This window comes from Xenopus laevis, chromosome 5S (assembly GCF_017654675.1).
Source record: "Xenopus laevis strain J_2021 chromosome 5S, Xenopus_laevis_v10.1, whole genome shotgun sequence".
NCBI lineage: Eukaryota > Metazoa > Chordata > Amphibia > Anura > Pipidae > Xenopus > Xenopus laevis.
This window is the reverse complement of record NC_054380.1, coordinates 40,393,939-40,421,379: the sequence shown is the minus strand read 5'-3', so window position 1 is coordinate 40,421,379 and position 27,441 is coordinate 40,393,939. Positions and strand designations below refer to the sequence as shown.

General features: G+C 36.8%; 1 protein-coding gene across 6 annotated transcripts in view; it reads left to right on the top strand.

The window, feature by feature from the left end:
• stxbp5.S (syntaxin binding protein 5 (tomosyn) S homeolog) overlaps nt 1-27,441 on the top strand; it is a 204,470-nt gene that overhangs the window by 144,906 nt on the left and 32,123 nt on the right. For 3 of the 6 annotated variants that reach the window (XM_041564434.1, XM_041564433.1, XM_041564432.1), the window contains exons 10-19: nt 15,145-15,299; nt 17,842-17,914; nt 18,739-18,886; nt 18,980-19,047; nt 20,574-20,614; nt 22,440-22,660; nt 23,793-23,962; nt 24,800-24,925; nt 25,857-26,008; nt 27,104-27,187. In XM_041564434.1, coding sequence (XP_041420368.1) covers nt 15,145-15,299; nt 17,842-17,914; nt 18,739-18,886; nt 18,980-19,047; nt 20,574-20,614; nt 22,440-22,660; nt 23,793-23,962; nt 24,800-24,925; nt 25,857-26,008; nt 27,104-27,187 — 1,238 coding nt within the window. The remainder of the gene's footprint in view (nt 1-15,144; nt 15,300-17,841; nt 17,915-18,738; nt 18,887-18,979; nt 19,048-20,573; nt 20,615-22,439; nt 22,661-23,792; nt 23,963-24,799; nt 24,926-25,856; nt 26,009-27,103; nt 27,188-27,441) is intronic. The other 3 variants (XM_018265220.2, XM_018265217.2, XM_018265221.2) reach the window with 1 other exon arrangement.

Sequence of the window (27,441 nt, the reverse complement as noted above, 5' to 3'; positions counted from 1 at the left end):
TTCCCCCCTACATTTCCTAACATATGGCACATAAACTATACACTGGGCTCATGTGTAGGGCAATATAACAACTCTATTTTATTTTATTAAGGTTTCCCGGGCTTGTGTAGTGTAATATATTTGCTGCAACATATACGTCCATTGAACATTAACTTCCCGCCGTATGCAAATTAGGCAACGCTAGAGCAACTTCGCTTTGCTTGGTGCAGTAACGCTAGCGCAACTTCGCCAGCGTTCAGGATCCTGGACGCAACTTTAGATTTTAGTGAATTAGCATTGTCCTGGCGAATCTACACCTGGCGAAGTGTTGCGCTGTGAGCGAAGCCGTCGCTGGTGAATTTTCGGAGGTTAGTAAATTTGTCCCTAAGATTGCTATAATAGAAATATGTAGATTTATAATTTGGTTTAAAGAAAATAATGGGCTCAGTTTGCTGCCTCAGCTGAAGATGGTACAGAAGCTGTGCTCTTGAAACAAGTGACACATATTTCTGTCTTTTCATTGACTGAAGAAAGGTCCATGCTCTGGGCAAAGTGTGCATCTATGGCTGTGATAGAACATATTAAAGAAACACTGTCGCTTCATAGCAGCATGATCATTTTGAAATATAATTCTATTTCATCTGCTATGTCATCCCGAATAAATCAGCAGCGGCAATTAAAATGTTGAAGATAGCTGTGGGTTATATCATGTTGATGGAATTAGAAAGTACTGCAACTTGCCCTTGGCTTGTGAGTTGTAATCCAACAATATGCACTGATGTGTTTCTATGCAGCAAGACTGCTCTCAACTTGGTATAAGTGAGGTGAAACTAGCTGAGATTTTTGATCAAAAGAAACTGTTACTTATATATTCAAAACACAGCCATACCATGACTGTGCTTAGAGCTATCACATAAAGGGGGTTATTTATTAACGCGTGATTTTTTTTCACGGCGTTCGTTTGACGATAAAAACTCAAAAAAGTTGAGCTAAAAAAGTTGAAATATTTTTCGAGATTTTTTTTTAATTTTTCAATTGATACATAAAGGCAAATCATGGATTCTCATTTGGTCGGACTTTTTTATTTAAAACATCAGAAAATTCGCATTTTGATAAATAACCCTCAATCGCTGTTACTGAGTTTTTTTAAAAATTCTAGTTTGATTTTTGAGATTTATCATACACTGTCTATTTAAGAACTCGAATTTGACTATTCGTCACCTTAAACCTGCTGAATTCCTGTTTTAGTCTATGGGGGACATCATGGGATCAATTTGGAGTTGTTTGCAGCCTTCCTGACAATCACATTTTTTTCAGAGAAAAACACGAATCGAATGTGATCCTATAAATAAATTGCAATTGGTTGAATTTCGAATTCATGATAGTTTTAAATAACTCCCATGAACTCGAAATTTGACCCTTGATAAATCTACCCCCTAAACTTTAATTTTGAAAACAATGGAAGCAATAAAAAAAAGCTGTTATATTTGGTAAAAAAAATCAGAAAACAAATGTACTGAAAAAAGTCTTCGGAAGGTGAACAACCCCTTTAAATAGTTTGAATAATTAAATTTTCAGTAAATATTGATTGTATTGTATAAAAAGATGATCTATTTTCACACCCTCCACCCAATTTGGAGAGTCAGCATGGGTGGAGAGAGATATTGTATTTCATACTTTGCCTTCTAGTGCATTTGGCTTGATGAGCCCTGTGTAATTTTAACAGTATTTTGAACTGGGAGCATGAGTGCAAACAAATATTTTCTGGTTTTTCCTCCTTATTTATTGTGTTTTATCCAACAAATGCATACATTTTGCAGCAACAAAAAAAATTGTTGCACATTAAATTTGGGGCACGAATAAAAATTGGCTTGTGTATAAAAAAAGTCGCAATTTTTCAGACACCCATTGACTTTAATGCATTTGGACAAAAGAGTTGTGTGTACAAAAAATTGTCGCTCGTGTCAAAATTGTTGTGCGTCAGAATTATCTATTGACTTCAATGTGTTTCGTAAATCTTTCGCGGTTTCGCAAAGCAAAACAGGACAGATTCACCCATCACTACTCACTAATAAAGACACATATATGACCTATATGTACCTGCCCTATTCAAATTGACCTAAGCACAAGTGTGTTAATGAAGTTTTGAAAAATAACAGAAAAATAACAATAAAGAAAATAACAGTAGCGAAAGTTTGCCTAGAAATGCTTGCGCTTGCGAATTTGCGCTGGCAAAGTTCTTCTGCCTAGAAATAACTTCACGTTTTGATGAATAAGTGTATGTGCTGCGAATTAACATTTGACAAAGTTCTGCAAAGTGTGGTGGAGCCTTCCAAGGCGAAAAGTCGTCCCTTAGTAAATTTTCCCCATAGTTTGATGAAGATCTTTGTCTAAAACTTGTATTTTCATAAACTGGCCGCTGCTATAGTTAGTGTATTAAGCTACAGTAAAGCTGGCCATAGATGCAAAGATCCGATCGTACGAATCATCGTACGATCGGACTTTCCCATCTTCCGACCCGCCACTAACCATTCAGATCAAAGTCTTACCAGTCAGATTAGTTAAAGAACAGATCAGCAATGTTCTGCCCCTGACAGCAATCGTACGATATCTATGTCCAACCAAAGCTAGTGACAGTCTCCCACTGAAAATCGTACGATCGGCAATACACGCAGAGATATTATCGGCAGCCGACAGAAATTTTCTAACCCGTCCGATCGACCAAACGACCGATCTCCGCCGGACGAAAAATGTCGGGACTCTCCACACACGTTCCGAAAATCTTACGAATCCTCGATTCGTACGATCAGATCTTTGCGTCTATGGTCTATGGTTGTTGAGGGTCAATTTTAACTTTGCAATGGAAATAATGTTATGTGGCACAGTGCCTAAGAAGAGTGCCTCTGACTGATACATATATGCACACCGGGTAGCTGGATTCTGAATTTAAAAAATAAAAAAGCTAAGGTTTCATCCTTAAAAAAGAAGACAAAAAAACTGCATGTGTTCATGATCTTGAAGAGTTTAGAGGGTAAATGAATCTATCTCCTATATCAGAGATCTGACCTTGCCAGCATTGGTGATGTTTATCAGCATGCCGGAGCACGGGGCATGCTGAACTTAGATTTGATAAGCAGCTCATTTGATGTACTCTGGCACTGCGCAAATTATATCTCTGCCATTAATAGAATACTGCATCATGGCTTTCCATACCCGTCAGCTGTTTAACCCTCTGCATCTGTCAGGCTGCTGTTACAACAAAGTAAACACATTTATAGTCTAAATACAAAACACCACAAAACGATTGATCTCTAAAAAAAAAAAATAGCCTGTGGTTACTAGCATCAAATTATGTTGCTGTTCCCTATGACATTACAGTTTAGATGGGCATACATCAGATTTTTCTTTTAAATAACACAATGTACGTTACACATTTATTACTATAATTCCTGTTACTCACACATTTTGCATCATTCTGAAAAACGGTTTAAGATGACTTCACTGTGGTTTCTTGTAAGCAGACCTCAAGCAGATGGTCCATTAGTTTTTGGTGCTTTCTCATTTATACATCACCGTTGAAATTAATTTAGATACGTTAGTTTATGCTTTACTCCAGGGCCGTATATTCCAATCAATAAAACCTCAGGTTGGATAAATGCCTTTTTCAGAAATTAGAAGGATTTGCATAATGTAAGGACAGCTGAGAGTAGGCCTTTTAACACGGCAATCTAAGGTCATTACCTGCACTTTTAAAATGAACAAGAAGACGTGTGCGCTGATGTACACAAATAAGCACAAACAGGCACACATTTGCGCACTTTGCAGTTGGACCACAGAACTCGATCAGCTGGACTAGGGGTAGGCCTGGTGCCCCCCAAGCTTTACACATAGGCACGTGCCTCTTCTCCCTACCCCTAGTTTTGGCCCTGACTTCAAGGTCGAGGTCATTGGGTGAAGAGAATTTTTTTTAACATTCATATAACATTTGCATTCTTAAAGGAAAATTAAACCCCCAAAATGAATACTTAACAACAGATAGTTTACATCATATGAAGTTGCTTATTAAAATCTGAAAAGTTCTCACTATTTTCTGAAAACGACTCCGACCAAATCAGCACAGGCTTTTCCCCCCTATTTATCAATACATTTTCTGAAAATTTCTTGTGCGGGAAAAAAATAAATAAAGATAAAATCATAAAAAAATCCGAATCGTATGAATTTTACGAAAACTGCAACTTTTTTGGATTTGACAACCGAAAACCACTAAATCTTCTGATGATCGAACGAAACTCAGCGCAGATCAGGATATCTGAGCTTAATATGAACTCGGCAGGTCTAAGTTGGAGTACTTTTTTATTTAGACTTTTACCACCATCGGGGTTTAATCACAAAAAAATTACGAAAGTTTTTATTTCTACGAAAAAATTGTGGGTTTTCCCCTTTGCAAAGTCCAACCAGAAAAATCAGACTTTGATAAATAAACCATTAAGTGTCATCTTTTTTTTTTTTAAAGCTTTTTTTTTTTAACATTTTCAGTTAAACATTGCATAGCAAAACAGAGGTTAGAAATGGAAAGAGTGAGAGAAAGAAGAAAAGACAAAGGGAAAAGATGAGCCTAGTTGACCATATTAAACCCATTCACACAGGGTGCCTCTCTAGTCCCCAGGCCTTTGTGGCCTTGCCATAAATCCGGGCCTGATTTTGAAGTAGGGAAAACCTTAATGCCTTATGTGCATTCTGATCACCTGTTGTGTTCATCATCAACTAAAGCAGGTATTCTGATGCCAAAATAACTAAATAATGATTTAAACAGAAATCAGGGAAACTGATGGGCAGTCTTGAAGGGCCATATCTGTCCCTTGTTGTTCTTGTCTGCCCTATCTTAATGCTGTTCTTATATTCGGTGCAGAACTGTACAAAATAAAATCTACTCATGGGAATCAGTGGCGTAACTACAGAGGAAGCAGACCCTGCGGCTGCAGGGGCACCAGGAAGTATATGGACCCCACGAGGCCCTAATTCATATACAATTTCAATAAATACTGGTAAAAAAAACGGATCAATCTCTAGACATTTTGGGGGCCTAAAAAATAATCTGCGGTGGGGCCCATTCATTTCTAGTTATGCCACTAATGGGAATTAAGTAATTCAGCCTTTGGCTGCGGATCAATATCCACCAAATCTTTAAAGGGGTTGTTCACCTTCCAATACTTTATTTCAGGTCAGAAATAGTCTTTTCTTTTCAATTAATTTCTGTTTGTGACTACTTTGCAGCTCTGGGAGGGGTGTCACTCTGTAAACTGTTTAAAATGATACATTTATATAAGTTGATACATTTATTATCTTTAACCCTGCTGTTCAGAATCCCTGAGCGTCATTAAAGGCAGCTTTCAGAATTGATACAATATTTGCTGATATTGCAAATAATAAAAAATGTATCAACTAATGTAGCAAAGTGTTCAGAATCTGCACCTGGATTACTGAGTTGCTAGACTGAAACACCAGTCACAGGAACATTAATGGGGTTATTTACTAAAATCCAAAATTTTCTCATTAATTAACAAAAAAAGTGACTTTTTTTTTGATTGACATGCGAAAAATCCTAATTTTTCGGATCTGAAGCACGGAAGTCTGAATTTCTGTCAAATCGGCAGAAAAGCCCGAGTTGTTCAGATTATCGTACGAAACCCAGCACAGACAATAACATCTTCAAATTCCAAATAGGACCTCTGCCATTGACTTCTACAGGACCTCAACAGGTTGAAGATGGAGTATTTTCTGATTCAGACTTTTTCTTTTCAGACTTTTTGCAGCCTAGGGGTATAATAAATCTCGAGTTTTTTTTCACACTAAAAATCCAGATTTGGAAAAATTATTAAAAAAAAAAATAGAAAGTACTGCTACTTCCCGTATCTCTTTTCCGCCATTTAATTTATGTTTCCACTATTCTGTACACAGGTTGTAATATATATAATGTATGTAATGTATATATAAATATACACACTTATGGGATATGTTATCTGGAAAGCTCTGAAAAAAGCATTACCCATAATGTACCATTTAAATGTAAAATTCTTATTTTTAACCATTTTTTACCTCTAAAAGACTACAGCAGAAACTAAGATGGCAGCTGAGCTTGCAATCTGTTAGTACTCCAAGTTATGGGATGATCACTTCCCATCCAGAACTGTACGTGTCAAAGTATTTCAGTCACAATATGTTAATTGGATGAATAATTGGTATGTATGCTACATATAAATTAGAAAAAGATCTGTAATTGTACAGCACAATTATTGGTCATGGGCTTTGCTGACAATTTGTGACTACCTAAATAAGTCCATAGTGACGGCATGGGGTCCCTCATCTAGAGAAACCCGTTGTTCATAAAACTCAGAATTATAGGCCATCTCCTGTGGCGACCATTGTAAGCAAATAAGGCTAACTTTCAAGAATTATTTCCTTTTTCTCTGTAATAATTATAGTAATTATTAATAATAATAATAATAAAGCACTTTCTATTTGATCCAAAGAACTAATTAACAATGGCAATGAATGGTACTGTATACGTATGTGCAAAGCAACGCAGAATCCATCTAAATGTTTCAAAATGTTTTGTCAGTATTTTATTTTGCAGTGTCCTGAATTACTAGAAGGAGCACATGTAACATGGGTATATTGAGCAAACAAGCACCTGGGCTCAATCAAAACACAGAGCACAACTGTAAAAGAATAAAATTATATAATGCCTTCCAAGAACATGTTTTCCAAAGGCTTTCACATTGCATTGTTGTTTGTTTAGTATAAATGATTTAACAATAATTTATTTGGAAATTTTGCAGTTGAAATTTTTCACAAGAAAGAGAGAGTAAAAAATCAGATATATTACTTTGCTGTCAGGCCATGCAACATAATGATGTAACCAGTGAGCTGTAAAATTGCCTTTATTATATAGTGCAGCATATGAAAAGCCGTTTCAAAACACAATGAAAATTGGTGACAACTGAATGGAATAACAGAAACAAAGAAGAGAAAATGTGATGAAAATCATAGATAAAATAAAAGGAGATGTTGGGAATTAAAAAAACAAAAACAAATAGAGAACTGTTATGGACTGTTTGGTGTTACCTATGCTCCTTTTTAAAAGAGGATGCTTTTTAATCATGTGGGGTGTTTAGAATTTAGTTATCAAAAAGCATTTTTGATGCATTGTGAGCAGGGGTGTAACTCCAGAGGAAGCAGACCCTGCGGCTGCAGGGGGCCCAGGGGGAATAGGGGGCCCAATGAGGTCCTAATTAATGAGCAATTTATATATATATAGGGCCTTAAAATTTATTTGCTGTGGGGCCCACTGATTATGAGTGTGCACACTCTATTTACATCATTGTTTTGGGTGCTAGGAAATTTATTATAGTTGTGGCTTTGGATTTCATTTTTGGATCTCAACATACAGAAGATTAGGATTCCAGGATTCGGTTTGGGATTTGGCCTTTTTCAGCAGGATTCGGATTCTGCCGAATCCTTCTGCCCGGCCGAACCAAATCCTAATTTGCATATGCAAATTAGAGACGGGAGGGAAATTGTGTGACTTTTTGTCACAAAACAAGGAAGTAAAAATGTTTTCCCCTTCCCACCCCTAATTTGCATATGCAAATTAGGGTTCGGATTCTGTTCGTTATTCGGCCGAATCTTTCACGAAGGATTTGGGGGTTCGGCTGAATCCAAAAAAGGTGATTTGTGCATCCCTACTGAAGACTATGGGGGGATGTAATTAAAATCGCAAGTGTTACTTAAAATGTTTAGTGCTGCTCGCAATGAAAAAACATTCACTGGTGAATTTTAAATTGCGCATTATAGCTGAGCAAAGGGTAGTGTCTCCAAAAACTCCTTGCGATTGTAACATTTTATTACATAAACTGCGAATGTTTGCAACAGCTATTTGGCCGCTAACTTTGAGAGGAAGTCGTAGAGATCTGTAATTGGACGCAACAATGTCACTAAAGTTTGCAAAGGTGTCTGTAAACTTTTTTTGCACTAACGACACTTATTACATTCCCCCATTTGTCGTATTTCCTCAGCATTAACTAATGCCATCTAGGCCATTAGAAAGTTAGGCTTAGACCTTTACAGCAATCCACAGATCAGCTTTTTTGAGAAAGTCAAATTATTTTATGATTTAATTTGTGTTTTTCTTTGTGAATTAAAGAAATATGAGAAATGCAGGCATCCATAGGGTTCATTCTTGAATCTATCCACAAGTGCGGGTGCTCTAAAATGGATGCAGAGAGAGCATATTGATGCAGTTCATTAAGGTACTTGTATTCCAAAATACCAGAGCTTCCAACTGCCCTTGTGTTTTTTATTTTTGCCATTTGCTATATATACTGTGATTGAGACCTTCCAATTATAAATTATCAGTGGAGCCAGTTCTGAGTACTCTCAACTCTGTGTTCCAAAATAACTATATGCTTTCCGTGGAATAAAGGAGCACCAGAATGGCACTTAACCCACCTATTAAAATAATGGAAAGCGGTAGCTAGGTATTTCCTTCTGCATAAGGGGAGCCCACCTTTTTTTTAATTAATTTTCTTATTGCTAGTTAAGAGGACTTATTTCATTAGATTAGACTTTTATTAATCTTCTTCCTATGGGAAACTTTTCCAGCTATGTACAGTATATCTGTTACCTGCTATCTTTTGGAGTTGGCTAAAAGTAAAAAAAAAAATGAAGCCATTATTATTCTGCACCGATTCTAATTTCCATAAACATGCACAAAATAATGAATTACTTCATTTTCACTTTTCAGACAATATTGTGGAGTTAAGTAGTGTTCCATAACAAGATACAAACAATGTAGTTTTATAGAGTTATGGACCTGTTATCTAGAATGTTCGGAACCTGGGTTTTCCAGATAATGGGTCTTTTTGTAATTCGGATATCCATACCTTGTCTACTAGAAAATCATGTAAATATTACAAGTACAAGGTACTGCTTTATTATTACAGAGAAAAAGGAAATAATTTTAAAAAATGTGTATTATTTGGATAAAATAGAGTCTATGGATTGGTGGCCTTTCTGTAATTCATAAAAAATGCATCACTTGTGCAGGCAGAATTGCATAGTACTGTAGTAAAAAAACATTTTTAGAGCAAACAGGGGTCAATAAAATAATAAAATTCGAGATAGTAACATACAAGAGTATTAAATAGACAAATTTAAGGAGGTCCCTGTCCTGAACAAAGTCGGGCAGGAATGTATGGAGACACAAAAGAAGAGATGCATGCCTCCCAACATTTTGGGAATAAAAAGAGGGACAAAAAAGATTTCCCGTACTGGGGGGGGTACATTTTTTTTGACCATGCCCACTTTTATGGTTACACCCCCTAATTACCATGTTCATTTTACAAAATTTGGCAGGTTATTAAAGTTTGAACACATTTCTTTGGTTTTTATGTATTATTACAGTTTTGCTAATGAAAGTGAATTGCCCTTTAAGCTGCAAATCAGTTTCCCCAAGAGACCTGGTTATCTTAAATTGTTACAAAGGTATCTAAGTATCTATTCTGGGCAGAGATGTATCTAAGTATCTATTCTGGCAGAGATGCCAAAAGCCAATTAAATTAGAAACTTTGTATCTTTTTCTGGCTGATCAGTGCAGGAGATCAAAGAGAAAGTCGGGACATTTCCGTAAAAAACCCGGGACTGCGGGTTGAGATGTCAAAATCAGGACTGTCCCGCTCGAAACAGGACAGTTGGGAGATATGGAGATGTAATGAGGTGCAAAGGAATTAAGAGATTTGTAAACCTCAAGAAAGGATTTAGAAGTTATTCTTTGCTTAATAGTTAGCCATGATAAGAATTATGGATGTGCAGAGGTCTGTGCTTACTTATGAGAGGAGTAAAATTTAAGCAGTGGAATTTAGGCAGACTGTAGTGAAAACAGATAACAATTAGATAGCCTAGTTAATAGCATGTCTAGATGAGATATGATAAGGGCATAGATGAGCATCTTTGTGGTTGCTTGCGAGAAAATAGGATGAATTTTGGCAATACAGATATGGGGCCTGTTATCCACAATGCTTGGGACCTGGGGTTTTCTGGATAATGGATCTTTACATGATTTGGATCTTCATACCTTAAGCCTACTAAAAAAATCAACTTTAAATAAACCCAATAAGCTGGTATTGCTTCCAATAAGGGTTCATTATATATTGGTTTGGACCAAATACAAGGTACTGTTTTATTATTATTATTATTATTATTATTACAGAGAAAAAGGAAACCATTTTTAAAAAATTGGATTATTTTATTATAATGGAGTCTATGAGAGACAGCCTTTCCATAATTTGAAGCTTTCTGGATAACTGGTTTCCGGATAACAGATCCCATACTTGTACTGTGTAGAACAATGACAGGTTTTGACTGTGCGGTTATGATCAGTTATGATCAAAAACTACCCTCGGACTATGTGCTGCGTGGACAAGGTTGATAAGCATGCCATCAATAGAAATAGAAAAGTGGTAGAAAAGTGATGGAAGGACCAGGTTTAGGACAAAAATGATCTGTTCAGGTTTGTTAGGTCCACTTTGAGACTGCGTTGATTCTTTCAGTTAGAGATTGCTAGGAGGCAATTAGAGATATGAGTGTCAGTTTCTGCTGTTAATGAAGGGATTGAGTAATATATTTGCATAGTATCAGCATACATATGGTATTTAAAGCTATATGAGTGGATGAGATCTCCCAAAGACATTGTATAGGAAGAATAACAATGTAACGAGTTCAGAATACATAATTGGGCTTACTAAAAACCCATTTCAATAGTTTCACAATCCTCAACAGCATGTAATGTACAGGTATGGGATCTGTTATCCAGAATGATTGTGACCAGGAGTTTTCCGGATTACGGATCTTTCCGTAATTTGGACCTTGGTACCGTAAATCAACTAGAATATCATGTAAATTTTAATTAAACCCAATAGGAAGGTTTTGCTTCCAATAAGGACTCATTATATCTTAGTTTGGATCAAGTACAAGGTACTGTTTTATTATTACAGAGAAAAGGGAAATCATTTTTTACAATTTGGATTATTTGATTATAACGGAGTCTATGGGAGATGGCATTTCTGTAATTCGGAGCTTAGTGGATAATGGGTTTCCGGATAACATATCCCATACCTGTAGAAGAAAAATGTTGCCTGATTTACATTACTTGGCCCCTACAGGGGCATCTGTGCAAGACAATTTAATCTCAAGATCTTAATAAATTATATTTCAACATTATTGTTAGAGAATAATTTAACGTATGAAATAGGTATAATATGTTTACGCACTTTAACTAAACACATCTATCTTATAAACTTTAATTATGGGGGCCTATACAATCTCAAACCTAAAAATCCCAACCCATTAGGTTTAACCTTTTCAATAATTCTATGTTGTTCTTCACCCTTGTGATCTTCAAGCCTCATTTGTATTCTCCAAGTGTTTATTTTTCTGCTTCTGTTTACATTATAAACCTTCATATGGGGTTTGTGTACCTAAAGCAAGCTTGTAAGAAAAGTGTGCTAATGGCTAGCTGTCAAAAATCCTAAATTAGTTATAAATGCACAGTAAGGAAATAGCCACCAGTGGTTTGATAAAATGTGCATGCTGCTAACATTTACTTTCCACTTTCTATTTGTTCCTGTCAAACGCGGCTGATCAGGCTTCTGCTAGATGAACATTCAGCTCCTTCAGCATGCCATGTGTTTCCATACCCTTCCAGTAATAGAAGCTTTCAAGATATAGCATAAAGAATTAGTGAAGTAAAACAGGGAACCTTTTTCAATGCCAGAGCAACCAGCAGTGAGCAAGATTCAATATAATGCCACGATTTGAAATGACCAAGTGATGGATTTTAAACTTGAAATGGCATCTGCGTCTGATTCTTTATGTGCACGGTTGTTCCCACAATTGACACAGAACACTTTGGGAACCCTAAAGCTGCCAATATCATTAAGAAATGTTTAGCCATCATGCAAATTGACGATATTCTTTTATTATTTACTGTAATATTTACCATACATCCTGTCACTGGGTCTGCACAATGCTAGTTAGTTGTTTGAAAAGTATAACATTTCCCATCACTTTATATCACCCATGCATAACTAAACTAGACTGTTTCACAGCGATGGTTGGATAGATCTGGAAAACTCATTTATTGTTCAGAATTTCTATGTTATTTCTATAGTTACTTGCATGGGTTCACTTATGTGTTAATCTTTAGTTCTAGTGTCTGTTTATTGTTAGATTTTTGCTTTCTTCTCTTTCACTTATGAACTCAGCAACAATTTTGACAAATTATGAGACAGATTTAGTAAAATGTTTTTTTATTCTTTCCTTAGTTATTGATATCATGCACTGGTAGAAGTATATATATATATATATATATATATATATATATATATATATATATGGCCATTCATCAGGATCACATCATATAAAATAAAAACTTTAGGAAGTTAAACAGGGCTCAAAAGCCATTCACAGTTCTACAGAATATAAAATTAAATTGATGGAAAGTTCCAAATGAAAAAAGTATGAATGGAAAAAACGTGCAAATACCACGAAAACCTCAATTTTTCAGACGATTCGTAGCAGAAAAAAATCTCTAACATTCTGATTTAGGTTTAAAACTGGTGCAATAGGATCAGCACTCCTCCCATTAACTTGTATAGCACCTGTCATTTTTGAATGCTGGTGAATGTCCAGCAGTTTGAAGCCTTTATGCTGGGTAACCCAGATAACACCCATTTACTGCAGGATTAACAGCAGAAGCCATGATAAAGTAAAGGAGGTTTAATAGTTAGAATGAAAACAATTAAACAGGAGTGCAAAATGAAAAACCAAAAACAGGTCTGGGTAGAGACAGAGCAAATCCAGTAACAGGCTGAGAAGGTCAGGGTTGGCTAGCAATGTCCGAATGGTAGGCAAGGTCAGTGGCAGGCAGCAGTCAAGCAGGGTCGAGTAACAGGCCGAAGGTCAAACCAGGGAGTCCACAGAAGACGGGAATAGGGAACCAGGTGGGAACAGGAGCAAGGGAAACAGGCAACGCACACAGAACCAGACAGGGATCACAGGAACCAGGAATCATGTGTCAGGAATCACAGAAGTAAGATACTGGATCAGGCTCAGGAGCTCAGATGATCAAGCCAGGATCACTGGTCAGGGACAGGTTTATAAAAGGCCTTGATTGTTTGAATGATAACACATGCTGTTAATAAGGCAAGCCGAGGTAATGGAGTTGCAAGAAACATTATTAAAAGTTTGTCCAGGGCAGTGTCCAGCATAAGCACTAAGACCCCCCAGTGGCTCACTCTTTGTCCAAACACTAAGGCCAGGGTTTGATTCTTGGTGATTCCTGACAGCACCTTTCCAACAGCTTTTACTTGGCATGAAAGGCTTTCGTATTTTTTCACTTGATAAATCTCTTTTCTTTTAGCTCTTTTCTAAAAATATGAGAAAACCACAAAATTTTTGCTATATGTGGAAAAATGTGATTGTTAGTAAATGGCTCCCAATGCCCATAGTGTTTTATGAACTATTTTAAAGGGATCCTGTCATCGGAAAACATGTTTTTTCAAAACGCATCAGTTAATAGTGCTACTCCAGCAGAATTCTGCACTGAAATCCATTTCTCAAAAGAGCATTTTGTCAATTTCCCAGCTGCCCTTGGTCATGAGACGTGCCTGCACTTTAGGAGAGAAATGCTTTCTGGCAGGCTGCTGTTTTTCCTTCTCAATGTAACTGAATGTGTCTCAGTGAGACATGGGATTTTACTAATGAGTGCTGTTCTTATATCTACCAGAAAGCTGTTATCTTGTGTTAGGGAGCTGCTATCTGGTTACCTTCCCATTGTTCTATTGTTTGGCTGCTGGGGGGGAAAAGGGAGGGGTGATATCACTGTAACTTGCAGTACAGCAGTAAAGAGTGATTGAAGTTTATCAGTGCACAAGTAACATGACTTGGGGCAGCTGAGAAATTGACAATATGTCTAGCCCCATGTCAGATTTCAAATTTGAATATAAAAAAAATCTGTTTGCTCTTTTGAGAAATGGATTTCAGTACAGAATTCTGCTGGAGCAGCACTATTAACTGATTCGTTTTGAAAAAATGTTTTTTTCCCATGACAGTAACCCTTTAAGTTGATCAAAGATGTGTTGAAATCTTATTCTTCATTTTCATCGTTTTGTGGTGTATTACTCATATTCTAGCTGCATTTATTAAAAAACAAAAAATCAGATCACAGGGGTCAGATATCCTAGGGCAACATTTGCAACAGTATCAAGTGCAGAATATAGTGGTAACTCTGCATGTTTTTACCTATATTTGCATATGTGGTCCTGTATACATACCTCCCAACATTTTGGAAATAAAAAGAGGGACAAAAAATTTGCCATGCTGACCACACCCATTTTTGTGGCCACAGCCCCTAATTACCATGTTCATTTTACAAAATTTTGCAGGTTATAAAAGTGTTATTACAGTTTTGCTAATGAAGATGAATTGCCCTTTAAGCTGTGAGTCTAACTTTACCCAAGGGACCTGTTACCTTATACTGTTACAGTTACTTATTTGCTTATCTAGATTGCTTATCTAGATACATTTGAATTGTTACAAATGTATCTAATCTTCTTTTGTGGCTGTTCTGGGCTCTCTGCCAAAAGCCAATTAAGTTAGAAACTTTGTTTCTTTTTCTGGCTGTTCAGTGCAGAGAAAATCAGGACTTTCCAGTACTAATGAGAGACTGCAGGTTGAGCTGTCAAAAGAGGGACTGTCCCTCTAAAAACAGGACAGTTGGGAGGTATGCTGTATATAGTCTTTTATAACATCATTGGCTAACATCATTGTATGAAATGTGCCACTCTGCTAATTTCTCATGGTTCACAGTGTTTTTATGCTCTACTTTAGGCTACCATAAATTTTTCTGAGATGTGTTTATACATAGGTATTTTCTCCTTTAAGCGAGTGTAATCTGATCACCAGTTATCAGTCAGAACACCTTGTTCCTTGTTAGACTTGGAACTTCATGGATCTGCACCTCTGTCTGTAGCTGTCCCTCTGTGATCATGTAGTATATACACCATACACTCTTTCCCAAATCGTAACTTTTCTTGCTTTTACTTTCAGGGATCCTTTTATCATCCTTTCGGGTGGCTTATCATATGATACTGTTGGAAGAAGACCTTGCTTAACTGTAATGCATGGGAAAAGCACTGCTGTCCTGGAAATGGATTATCCTATTGTAGATTTCCTAACCCTCTGTGAAACTCCCTATCCAAATGGTAAGTCTTGAAGATATAAACTAGATCACCAATTCATTTTGCCAATGGATATAAGTTTTGAATGTTGTGAAGATAATTGACTGTTTTCCGTTAAACATGTAGTTTCCAAATTTTGGATGCCTGAATGATAAGTCGTTATCATTTGATTCTTATCTTATTTGCTGTACAGTTATGGAATCTATCATCCAGAATGCTTGGGACCTGAGGTTTTTATGTTTTTTCCCCTGTAATTTAGATTGACATACCCGAAAACTACTAAAAAGCATTAAATGAATCTAATAGGATTATTTTGGAGCAAAGGGAAATTTGCTTAAAAGGGTGGTTCACCTTTGTAAGTCAACTTTTTGTATGATATAGAATGGCTAATTCTAAATATCAGTGGTGTAACTATAGAGGAAACAGACCCCGCAGTCGCAGTGGGGCCCGGACTGCCGGGTCTGCTTCCTCTATAGCCAACAAGAAGTTGGGGTGGGAGTGGGTGGAGTCAGGATGAGCAGTAGGTGGGGGCAGGAAGTGGGTGGGAGGATGGGGATCGGAATGTGCTGGGCCCCTCTGAAGATTGTTTTGCACGGGAACCTGGTGCACTCTAGTTACGCCACTGCTAAATATTTCAATTAGCGTTTTTTTTAATTTGTTTTTTAATTATTCGCCATCTTTGCCAAATCTCAAAAAAACGAATGCTCTGTAAGGATACAAATTTATTGTTATTGCACATTATTTGACACTATTTTAAAGTGCACTGTTATATATATACAACATTGAGGATTCAGTTAAATCATTGAATAAATATGACTGATCCATACAACCTCATATTATGAAATACATTTTTTTAATGTTTGGATTTAAATCTTTGTTCATAGCACATTATTGCTTGGAAACATACAAATCAGCTTTCTGTAGATATATGGATTCCATTGTGTCATAAGCCGCATGATTCCTCCCAGTAGCTAGAATGGGAAGTGACCATGACTGCCTGACTTCTAGGTGAATGAAGGGTACAACACTATTATACAATCTCAGTTGGTTTGGATCTCACTGCAGAATCAGGTTTCCAAAAAAATAACAAAGCGGAAGACTTCTATAATTGGACTTTCTGACTTTTTCTTATAAACAAAAGAATGAGAATACATTTATGTAAAGAACTTCTAGAAGCTCTGCAATATCTCCTGGCCCTTAGTTGAAATATTAATTGCTGGCATGCCTATCCACTTAAAGGCAGAGTTTATATGAACTTTATTTTTCTATGTATGTTCTGTAAAACACCTTGCCATAGGTAAGACTTTATTATTTATCTACATTTTTTGTAATCATTCACAGCAAAGAACGACACTGATGGGAGAAACCTCATCCAGCAGTGCCCTCCAGTGGGCAAATTATCATGAAAAACTATAAAATGCTGTTCAGTTTAGACAGCAAAATCATAAAAAATATGTTTGTTTTTTTTTTTTTAATCTGTAACTAGTCAGTGTTGTTGTTTTTGTTCTCTCCTTTTAGATGACTTAATTTCCGTTTGATATTTCCTTTAAATGTACACAAAACAAATCGGTTGATCTAGTTAGAGCCTTAACCTACCGTATAGGAGACTGATTATGCATTATACTCACTGATGGCTTCTGATAAGACAACAGTATTTTTTAATGTACCATTATTGACTCATTTTGCTCTTTTTATTGGTACCATGCCATCTGACCACAACTTTATTAATCAACTGTTCTGGTCACGGCTTGCATTATTGTGTTGCTACAACAGGAAAAAAAAACCTTAGTTGGTCCCTGTACACAGAGAATACCATAAATGCTGGTGTGTTAAGAATGATGTGGAATATACCTTTCAATCAGAATACCCAAGATACAAGTATGGGCTACCAAAGTATGAATTCCTCTGATGTTTGGGGAGAAGGAACTATGTACACCGTTGAACTGCTGACTTGAGTTTATCATTGAAGCTTATGTTTTAATAGTAAATTCCTGCCATGCATCAAACATTTCAAGTTTAATGAATTCTGAAAATGACACTTGGTAATGGTAGACTGCAATGACTTTGCAGTCAGAAGGCAAGTATTTTTTTTTTAATGCTTTTATTAAACCTGCTTAAAGGACCAGGAATACCTTTATCGCTAGGATGTGGCAATCTATTAGGCAATTCGTTAGGTTACCCCTCAGTGATAGTTATTACTAACCTCCAGACTCCAGACCGAGCCTGTGCACCGATTTGCACAAAACAAAACCAGCCAGGGGTACTGTTGTAAGGAGAGATGTGCCACCTTCTTGCTTCTGGTCCCTTTAATTCTCCCTCCATGGTGTGCATATGCTCCATTGGAACTTAGAACTAAAAGCTGAAATTTTGTGCATGCTTAAAACCAGAACAGTAAGATGGTGCTGCAACACCCCCTACTATAGCACCCAGGCTGGGGCATTTTTCAGCAAAGATCAGCACCAGACCAGGGTCTAAGGTTAGGGCTTAAGCCATTCCTTTTTATTTAACCCATAAACACGGTAAGACTTTTTTGTTATGCTTATACCCTGCAACTTTCTCTTTTTAGATTTCCAGGAACCATATGCTGTTGTTGTACTTCTAGAAAAAGATTTAGTTGTTATAGATCTTGCACAAAATGGGTAAGTGCTTACTGTGTACAGTACAAATTTGTCATTTTCTTATGCGCAGAAAAGTATGAAAGTTCATGTGTTTTCTGTTGCAAGATAGTGGGAGCCCCCTGTCAAAGAAACTGTTGTAAAACAGTTTCACTAGCTATAGTAATTGTATTATTATTCACTAGTAAGCTTAAACACCCAGTTGTAAATGTATGCTGATTGGCTGTAATAATACATTAATAATACATGGTTTAATGAACTCAATTTAGCTCTACAATGTATAGGCCAAAAGTTCTATAATTTCTCTGCCAAGAAAATTCTTATAGGCCAAGTTACGTGTTTACCCTTTTGAAAGAAAATGTTAGCTGGTTTAAAGAGCAAACGTTTCTGTCATTCAAAAGCATATTATTAGGTTACTGATTTAATATGATACCAGGGCCATGCTTTCATACATGATTGCAGCCATATATCTCTTATATATTAGTTTTTGCAACTCAGGGTGGGCACAGAGCTTTGTTATTTTGGTGGTGTAGTAATTTGCATACTAACACCCCTGCTGTGTTCCCTGGAGGATGCAGTCATCACAGGCCCTTTGGCAGAAGGTGGTAATAAGTTTTGGTGGTCTAATATAAAATTAGTCTTGCACCTTGTGAATAGGATGCAGAGTGGTGTTCAGGCCAACCCAACCACCAGATCCCACTGAAATACCCTGAGGAAATATCTAACAAATCACATAAGTGGCTGTACCATGTGTACCAAGCTACAGTACATCAGGTGCTGCTACTTTTATGATCATGATCAGTAAAGAATAATATACTGTACAGTTTGAAATTATTTTTTAATGGCAGATATCCTATATTTGAAAACCCATATCCCCTGAGTATACACGAGTCTCCTGTCACATGCTGCGAGTACTTTGCTGACTGCCCTGTGGACCTTATCCCTGCACTTTACTCAGTTGGGGCCAAGCAAAAGCGACAAGGTTACAGTAAAAAGGTATGTACTGGTTTTCTTTTTTTTATTATTTTTGACACATGAATGTGTATTCACCCACCCTAACCACTAATCTGCTTTTGCTGTCTATTGTAGGAATGGCCCATCAGTGGTGGTAATTGGGGTGTTGGCACGCAAAGTTATCCTGAAATAATTATCACAGGGTATGTTGCATGGCATTGAGTAACTTAACCATGTCATTTTGTGTGTTCATTAATTAATACTGATACTTCAATGATAAATATATATATATATATATATATATATATATATCTGCACCAGACAGCCACATATCAAAGTACATTCCAATGACTAATATTGCGTTTGTGTAGGGATGCACCGAACCCCCAAATCCTTCGCGAAAGAATACCGAACCAAATCCTAATTTGCATATGCAAATTAGTGGTGGGAAGGGGAAAAAAATGTCCTTCCTTGTTTTGTGACAAAAAGTCACGTGATTTCCCTCCCTGCATATGCATATGCAAATTAGGATTCGGTTCGGCTGGGCAGAAGGATTCGGCTGAATCCGAATCCTGATGAAAAAGGCCGAATCCCAAACCGAATTCTGGATTCGGTGCATCCCTACTTTTGTGTTCTCTCTACTAAACATTCATGTATAATCTCATGCTCTGCTAAATGCACTATTTATGCAGCATCTTGCATTTGTTGCCTAAATGAGAGAGAGGAATAATTGTTAGATATGCCAGCTTCTATATTAGTTGAAAGAGTTTAAAAAGGGGATGGGAAGGAATTATCAATTCCTTCCTCCTGGGGTGCTTGTATTATGCATCCAACTCATGTCTGTGCAACGACATTCTATGCACGTTGCGTATATAAATATTTTGATTGGTTGCAAACTTGAGTACAGAATCCACCCAAATCAAGGGGGGCTCCCTGGAGAACCTGCTTACACAGAATTTTATTCTTCCTCACAAGATCACTGTACTGTGATTTACCAATAAGCAATGCACATGCCTATTGCTCTGCAAGCATTTCCCCCTAAATTTCCAGCATAACGGGGGATATCCCCTTTTTATTCCTCAGTCATTATGTTTGTAAATGACATTATTTCTGATGGGCACACTGCCAGAAACAGTATTGTGTAATTCATTAAGTGCATGTACAACATGCACAGGGAGCCCAGGAATTATCACCACCCAAGGCACATATTAATTCCACTTTTAATTTGTGTTTGTGTCACATACTTATTTATTAAAGTAGATTGAAAGAGGCAAAATATAAGCCTGCTAAAACCCTTAATTACCTTCCCAACATTCTAATGTGCTAATTCTTATTTGTTTTCTAACCTGTTCTAATGAGCAAAGCTGCAACCAGTGGGGAATTGTGCATTTATGTATGTAGTGCATAAATCATACTTCAACACAGCCGTTAGGGAGGTAGCCATGAGACAAGTGAATACAAATAAAAGGAGATCAGAGGGTACTGGGGCAGATTTTAATGTAAATTCCTGGTTGCTTCTTTCTGTCACATAAATATAATTGTCCCTTTAAGACCGCTTTAAATGTAAAGTTGAGTTTCAAGTTTTTTTTTTGGTTTGTCTTAATTTCAAAACCCCATCAGTGCAATCCTTGTCTAAATAATGTTTGTATTTATTCGTGCAATGTTAGCCTTACAATTGCTGTGTGTCATAGTAACTTGTAAATGCATTTTTCCAAATTTCTCTTCTCAGCCATGCAGATGGTTCAATCAAATTTTGGGATGCTTCAGCAAGTAAGTATGTGCTCTTTTCACCTAATGCTTTAGGGATGGAAGCACTGGTTAGAAGAAGTAGGGTGCCAACAGTCGGGAAAGTTTTGATACATGAGAACAATTTTGAATTGTTGGACATCCTTTAGGGTACTCCCCTTAATGGCTTTTGTCATGAACATATTACTTATATATGAAATAGAGCCATAGGGAAGACATTGTATGCTGCTTTGTTCTTGGTGGATATTAAGAAATAAGCTTAGCTGCCATAGCCTTTTAGTGGCTATTTATAGTGTTTGGCAGTGGCAAATTGAAAAAAACAGCAAAAAAAAAAAAAAAACTGGCTCAAAGTGCCCAGTCGGAAGTTGAACCTAGAGACTCAGCTTTTTGCATTCACAGAATGGAGTAGAACCGTGAATGCTGCGCTGTCTATGGTTTGGCAGTGCTATAGCCATTGGGGAAGTCGTGCACTTGCATTTTTAGGAAGCACCATAATTTGCAAGGTACAGAGAATGGCCTGAAGTTTGCTCTTACTGATGGCAGATACTGGGCTGTCTTACACCTGACATCAAGTACAAGTGCACAAACCACTTTCAGAAACCATTGCTGGTTCCTGATAGTCTATGGGAGTGACTTGTTCTTGGTGTCTGGCTTCAGAAGAATCAAACGTCTCACAAATACGTTTAGTGCCTTGAGAATGTAAACTCAATGAGTTACAACCAGTTAACCTTCATTCCACTGATGCTATGCTGTCATAAGTAGCAAAAGAGAACTTCTCCCAAGGCCTGTTAAATGAAATATTTCAATCCAGAATTCTCAGGACCTGGGGCTTTCTGGATAAAAGATCTTTCTGCAATATGGATCTTCATACCTTAAGTCTACTAGAGAATCATTTAACCAATAAATAAACCCAAAAGACTGGGTCTGCTTCCAATAATGGTATCCTAGTTTAGATCATGTACAAGGTACTGTTTAAGTATTTCATACTCGATATTACAGATTTCTCAAAACACGTTTTTCAACACTGACGCGTTTCGTGCCCTTAAGGCACTTCCTCAGGTTTTTTTTACTAGACACAACTTTATAGCTCCCTTAATTACTAAACAATACACACTATGTGATTCTTAAAGGTATATTACACATATAAATACAATATGTAAATATAAAGATCTTTTCATCATATCCTCAATACCTTAGTCTATTAAAAATATTAAAACTACCACAAGTCATAATTTTAAAAGAAAGGTTTGTTCCATGTATGCTGTTTTACCTTAGGGGATTGATGGGAAACATATTATATAGTATTTTTTTTTTAAATTTTAATAGTCAACTGTTTAAGTATTACAGATAAAATAATTAGGAATAAGGAAATAATTTATAAAAATTTGGATAAATTGGATCCTATGGGGACAGCTTGGTATTTGGAAGGGCTGTCCAGGTGAAACCTTCCTGTCTGGAAATCCAGACATGACATTGAAAAATAATGACATGGTTGATCAGCCAGTCGCTGATCGCCACATCAACAGCCCCATCCCCTATATCACCAGCCCAGCTACTGATGTAACCAGATAACAGATCCCATACCTATATTTTGCAAATAAGAGCAAAATAAAAATCCATGTTAAAATACTGCATGATTTGGTCATCTTTACTAAATGCTAATGTTAACTTATTGTTTATTAATTGATGCTTTCGTGGGCTCTTTATGCCCAAAACATTGTAAACTAAGGGAATGTCCTTTTATTGTGCTGAATGTTAGCTTAGCTCCATAGTTTGCCATTTAGGAATGAGCAAAATAAAATGCTTGATGCGGGCATATTATTCTCTGAGTATTTTGTTGTTATTGTAGTAACGATGCAAGTTCTGTACAAGTTGAAGACAGCAAAGGTTTTTGAGAAATCTCGAAACAAAGACGACAAGCCAAGCACAGACATTGTAGATGAAGACCCGTATGCCATACAGATGATCTCCTGGTGCCCAGAGAGCAGGGTGCTTTGTGTGGCGGGAGTTTCAGCACACATCATCATTTACAGATTCAGCAAACAGGAAGTTACAACAGAGGTCATCTCGGTAAGGATTCTGATGTGCTCTAACCCCATTCCTGCAATTGATGTGTACTGTGTTATTTCATGTATACGTGGTTACAGTGTTATTGCCTTCTAAATGGAATGTTCAGCTAGTGATGAGTGATGTCACTATTTGGCAGTATTTTTTTTACATTCATATTTTACAAAACATATGTCACATCATTCTGATGCTGATTTATTTAGGGAACAACACAATTACAAAGATAATGACATTTGGATGTAGCAGGAAAAATATCAAAGCTGGAAAATGGCAGAAATGATTTCTCACATGTGTTCAGGATTTTGTTTCTGCCTGTTCCCCCCAAAATAAAAAGCTCACCAGGTTTTAGGTGGCTGATTTTATTTGTAGGTGACTAATTGCTTGGATGCTTTTGACATTTGTGCAATTCATCACCTGTGTTTGGTAAGCAGCCTTGCTATGTTTTTGTGCTTCTTATTCAATGAATTCTGGTAATGGAGCTTCAATTTACAATATACTGAAATAAATTAATATTTCTGTATACATATGCTCTGTATGAATGAAATAGATCTCTTGTGCCATTGAACATTAATTATGCTAAGAAGTTTATCTGGGACTCCTGTTGCTCTTTCATCATAGTCCTGTTAAATCATTTCTGCTGAGTAATGGAAGTTATGCCTAGAGGGGCTGAATGTGTTTTCTGTATGCTAACAGAATCTTAGCCCTCTAAACTTCTACTAGTTTGGATGCTTACTAGTGTGCTGTACTAACCTTCTTTCGCCTGAGGGAGGTGAAACTAGGGAGCCACCAAAGAAGTGAGCTGGTTTGTGGAGCATAGAGCTGGGGTCAAAATGAGAGACACATAGTCTAGAATAGATAGAAAGATAGATTTATAGACCTAAAATACAGGTAGTTATTTACTTAAAACCACTCTTAGAATATGTAACTTAAAATGCTGAAAATGTAAATAATTAAAATATTTTATGGAAACTAAAATGCTATTGCTCCTTTCAAAAATGCTGTATTATGCAAAGGGATTGGAAATCTTGGATTGCACCTTTATTGTAATTTGACCTAAAATATCTAATGCTAAACATACAGGTACAATGTTTAAACTATTCATAAGGTGTCTTGTTGTCTGTTATTTGGCTTGAAGATGCTTGAAGTTCGGTTGCTCTATGAAATTAATGATTTAGAGTCCCCTGATATTGAACAAGTGCCAACACCCAGTGGAGGACCCAACTCCCAACCTATTGTTTTTCAATCACATCCATCCACAAGCAGCAGTTCTTCTGATGGGATTCGAGACAACGTTCCCTGTTTAAGGTGAGAATTTTTTATAAGAATATACTTGACATATAGGATTCCAAGTAAACCTTGGAATGACCTTTTGTGACTTAGGGCTGATGTGCCCATTTTACAAGCATTAGCCCTTTACTACTTAATCTTAAATTCCAGAGTCACTTTTTGTTGTTTTTCTGTAAGGCTTCCCTTCTCTAAGCACATAATGTCATGTAATGAGAACATCCCACCACAGTGGTGCACAACTTGTACTTATCACATCTGAGTAGAGCTAATACCAATCTTGGAAAAGATGGAGAGCCAATCCAAAGGGAATTTATTTATGTCGTTAAAGAAGTTTTGAATAGCATCCAAAAACACTTATGTTCTTTTAAAATTGAATAATAAATAGGCCAACACCAAATGCAAAAGTAGCATAAGTAGCATAAGGGCAGGTTAATCGGTATAACTGACCATGGCTGTGAGAATGTGATAGGGGGACAGGATTGATGTGAATGATGGATACTCTCTGATAAGCGACATGTAACCTGTCAGTGCTATATAATAACGGAACCTTGCACAGGTGGGGCTAAACGTCCATTGCTTCAGTTTCACCAGAAGCATTTCAGCATGGCTGAATGTTGTAGAATTATTGGTGGAATCTTGCACTGGCACGAAGAAAATCCTAAAAACTCAAAAATGTTAAAGTTGGCACTCGTGTATGAAGGAGAAACATTGCCAGTGTGTTGTCCATGCTTGTATACAAACACAATGGTAGAAATCCACACTCACAGCGCTTTATTAATCTAAAAGGTGAATTATTTGAGAAAAATATTCACCCATTTACAGAATCTTTACTTTTATCTGTAACTTCTCTTTCAGAGTAAAAAGCACTGCTTTAAAGCAATCTGCTGGTTATCAAGTGGAACTAGTTACACAGCTTGTGTGGGTCAGCGGAGAACCTCCACAGCAAATAACCAGTCTGGCTATTAACTCTGCTTACGGGTTGTAAGTATGAATTTTTTCTGTCACATACATATGTTATCATGTTAGAAATAAGCAGATATTCAGCACAAATGGTACTTAGAATATTTTTTTAGGGCAGTGGTACATTAAGTGGTTTGCCTGCTGTAATTTTTCAGCACAGTTAACAGCATAGTGTAATAATCGGCCCTGTAGCATCAGTTTATATGACAGGCAAACCATATTTTCTGTTTGATAATTTGTGACAACCCCTAAGCGTAGCTTGTCAACAGCTGCTCAAAGCCCACTGAGCATGTGCGTGTCTCAGACACTCCTAACAGAATTCAAGATGGGAATTTCTTTGACAGTTTGAAGGCCTGGATCATTATTACTATAGAGATACTGAACCTTTAGGCTGGTTCAGTATGCCTATGCATTTCTAATCATATTCATTTTTAGGGTTTAGTCCTTTAAACATAGGAATCTTAAAACTTGGCCGGGCAGCCCAGTGATACCTTAGGGAGTGGACCTTTTTACTGTACTTTAATCCATAGCTATAACAAGCAGTTTGGGCAGCCGAATATTTGAATTGCTGCTGGCCAAAAGTGTAGTAATACTGACCTTTTTGTGATAATGACAGTCCTACCTGTGATAAAAATGTGACTACTTGATGTAATGTTATTAATATCTGTAAGTGAATAGGCCCCTTATGCTTAGTATTGTATATTGCATGTGCCATCGCATACTTTTCAGGGGGGAGGGGCTGGCCTGCTATTTGTTTTTTTCTATACATGGAAAGCCCATGAAGATTAAATGATCCTTTACATCTGCCTTTATTAGGCATGTCTTAGTATGAGCTACAGGTGCAGGGAAGAAATAGTGTAAAGATTTTGGTATTTTAAGGTTTTCTATACTGACATGTTATTTAAATGCAGACTAGAATAATGCAACTAACCTGTTTTATTGTCTCCTTCAGAGTTGTTTTTGGCAACTGCAATGGTATTGCAATCGTTGACTACATCCAGAAGGCTGTGCTCTTGAACCTCAGCACCGTTGAATTATATGGCTCAAATGATCCCTATCAGAGACAGCCACGATCTCCACGCAAAACACGACAACCCTCAGGAGGTAAGAAGTCCTAAACTTCATAACCCAAGGATTCTATAAAAAGTATGAGAGTAGCTGCAGACAAAACCACCACATAACACTAAGAACTTACTAGGTTTAAAAGGTGTAGGACATAGATTCAGGGTTGAGAGATATTTTTCTGAGGTTTGCATGTATAATTGTTTAACCCAGGATTTACTAACTATAATAGAGCCCACCAGAGCAGCAGTTTTGGTTAGGAAGAGACGAGAACACATGTAGCAGGTCACATCTCTGCTTATATCAATATGGTAAATAGTCAGGACTTGACTGGCTATCTTGAATCTCTGGCAAGCACCAGAAGGCTGATGTAAGCTTACATAGACTGTTGCATCTTATTGGGCCTTGGTGCTCTTGAACCTTGACAAAAAGCCCTAAAATTCTGCTGTTTCCAAGTAAAGCAAGATCATAAATACTAATTATGTTTGTGTGTTAATGAACGCTTATGAAGACAGTACAGCTGTTACTGTACCTTATTATATTTTTCATTTCCCTCTTCTTTACACATATTTATGCACTTAGGGGCAGATTTATCAAGGAGTATTTTAAAACTCCCATAAACTCCTGTGAAATCAAAATCCGACCAATCGAAATTTATTAAAACAAATAGAATTTTCTAAACTCGGGTGAATAGTATTGGCCCGAAAAATCGAATCGAATTAGATTTGAGTTTTAAAAACTTGATTCAATTTTTTTCTCTGAAAAAAAACTTGAATCTCAGGAAGGCTGCAAACGACTCCAAATTGATCCCAGGATGTCTCCCATTGACTAAAACAGCAATTCGGCAGGTTTTAGGTGGCGAATAGTCGAATTTGAGTTCTTAAAGGGACAAAAACTGTAATCGAATTTCCACAATTCCCTATTCGAATTTGACAGTTTTGGCCATAAAAAAACTCAAAAACTCAAATTTGAATTTTGAACTTGACCCTTGATACATCTGCCCATTAGTGTCCATATCAAAATTTCCTCATATAACATTCTTTAAGTTCTGTTCAGCAGGTTTTCTGTGGTACCTGTATTTTCCATGTCTGTCTTTTTTTTTTTTTTTTTTCCTTTTTTTCCATTGCTTCATTAAAGGTATGCTGACTGTGGCTTCTTGCATGTGCGGCCTATCTAGCTTATATTCTGAGTCTGTGAAAAAACAGCGCTTCTCTTACATAAGTAAGTCCTGTCACTCCAATAAACCAGTTTACGATTATTACTGTGCCACTTTCCCCTGCCTTCATGATCTTTTCATGCCTTTGAGTAATGTTACTGCTGATTATGGAATATCTTACTTTTCGCAACTCCCTCATTGATGGCCACAAACAGGCCAGATTTTAGGGGGCTTTCTGAATTGAACTGGTTTAAAATCCACAATTATGATTGAATCAAAGGCACATGGGCTACAATGCTACAATAAAACATGCTCTATA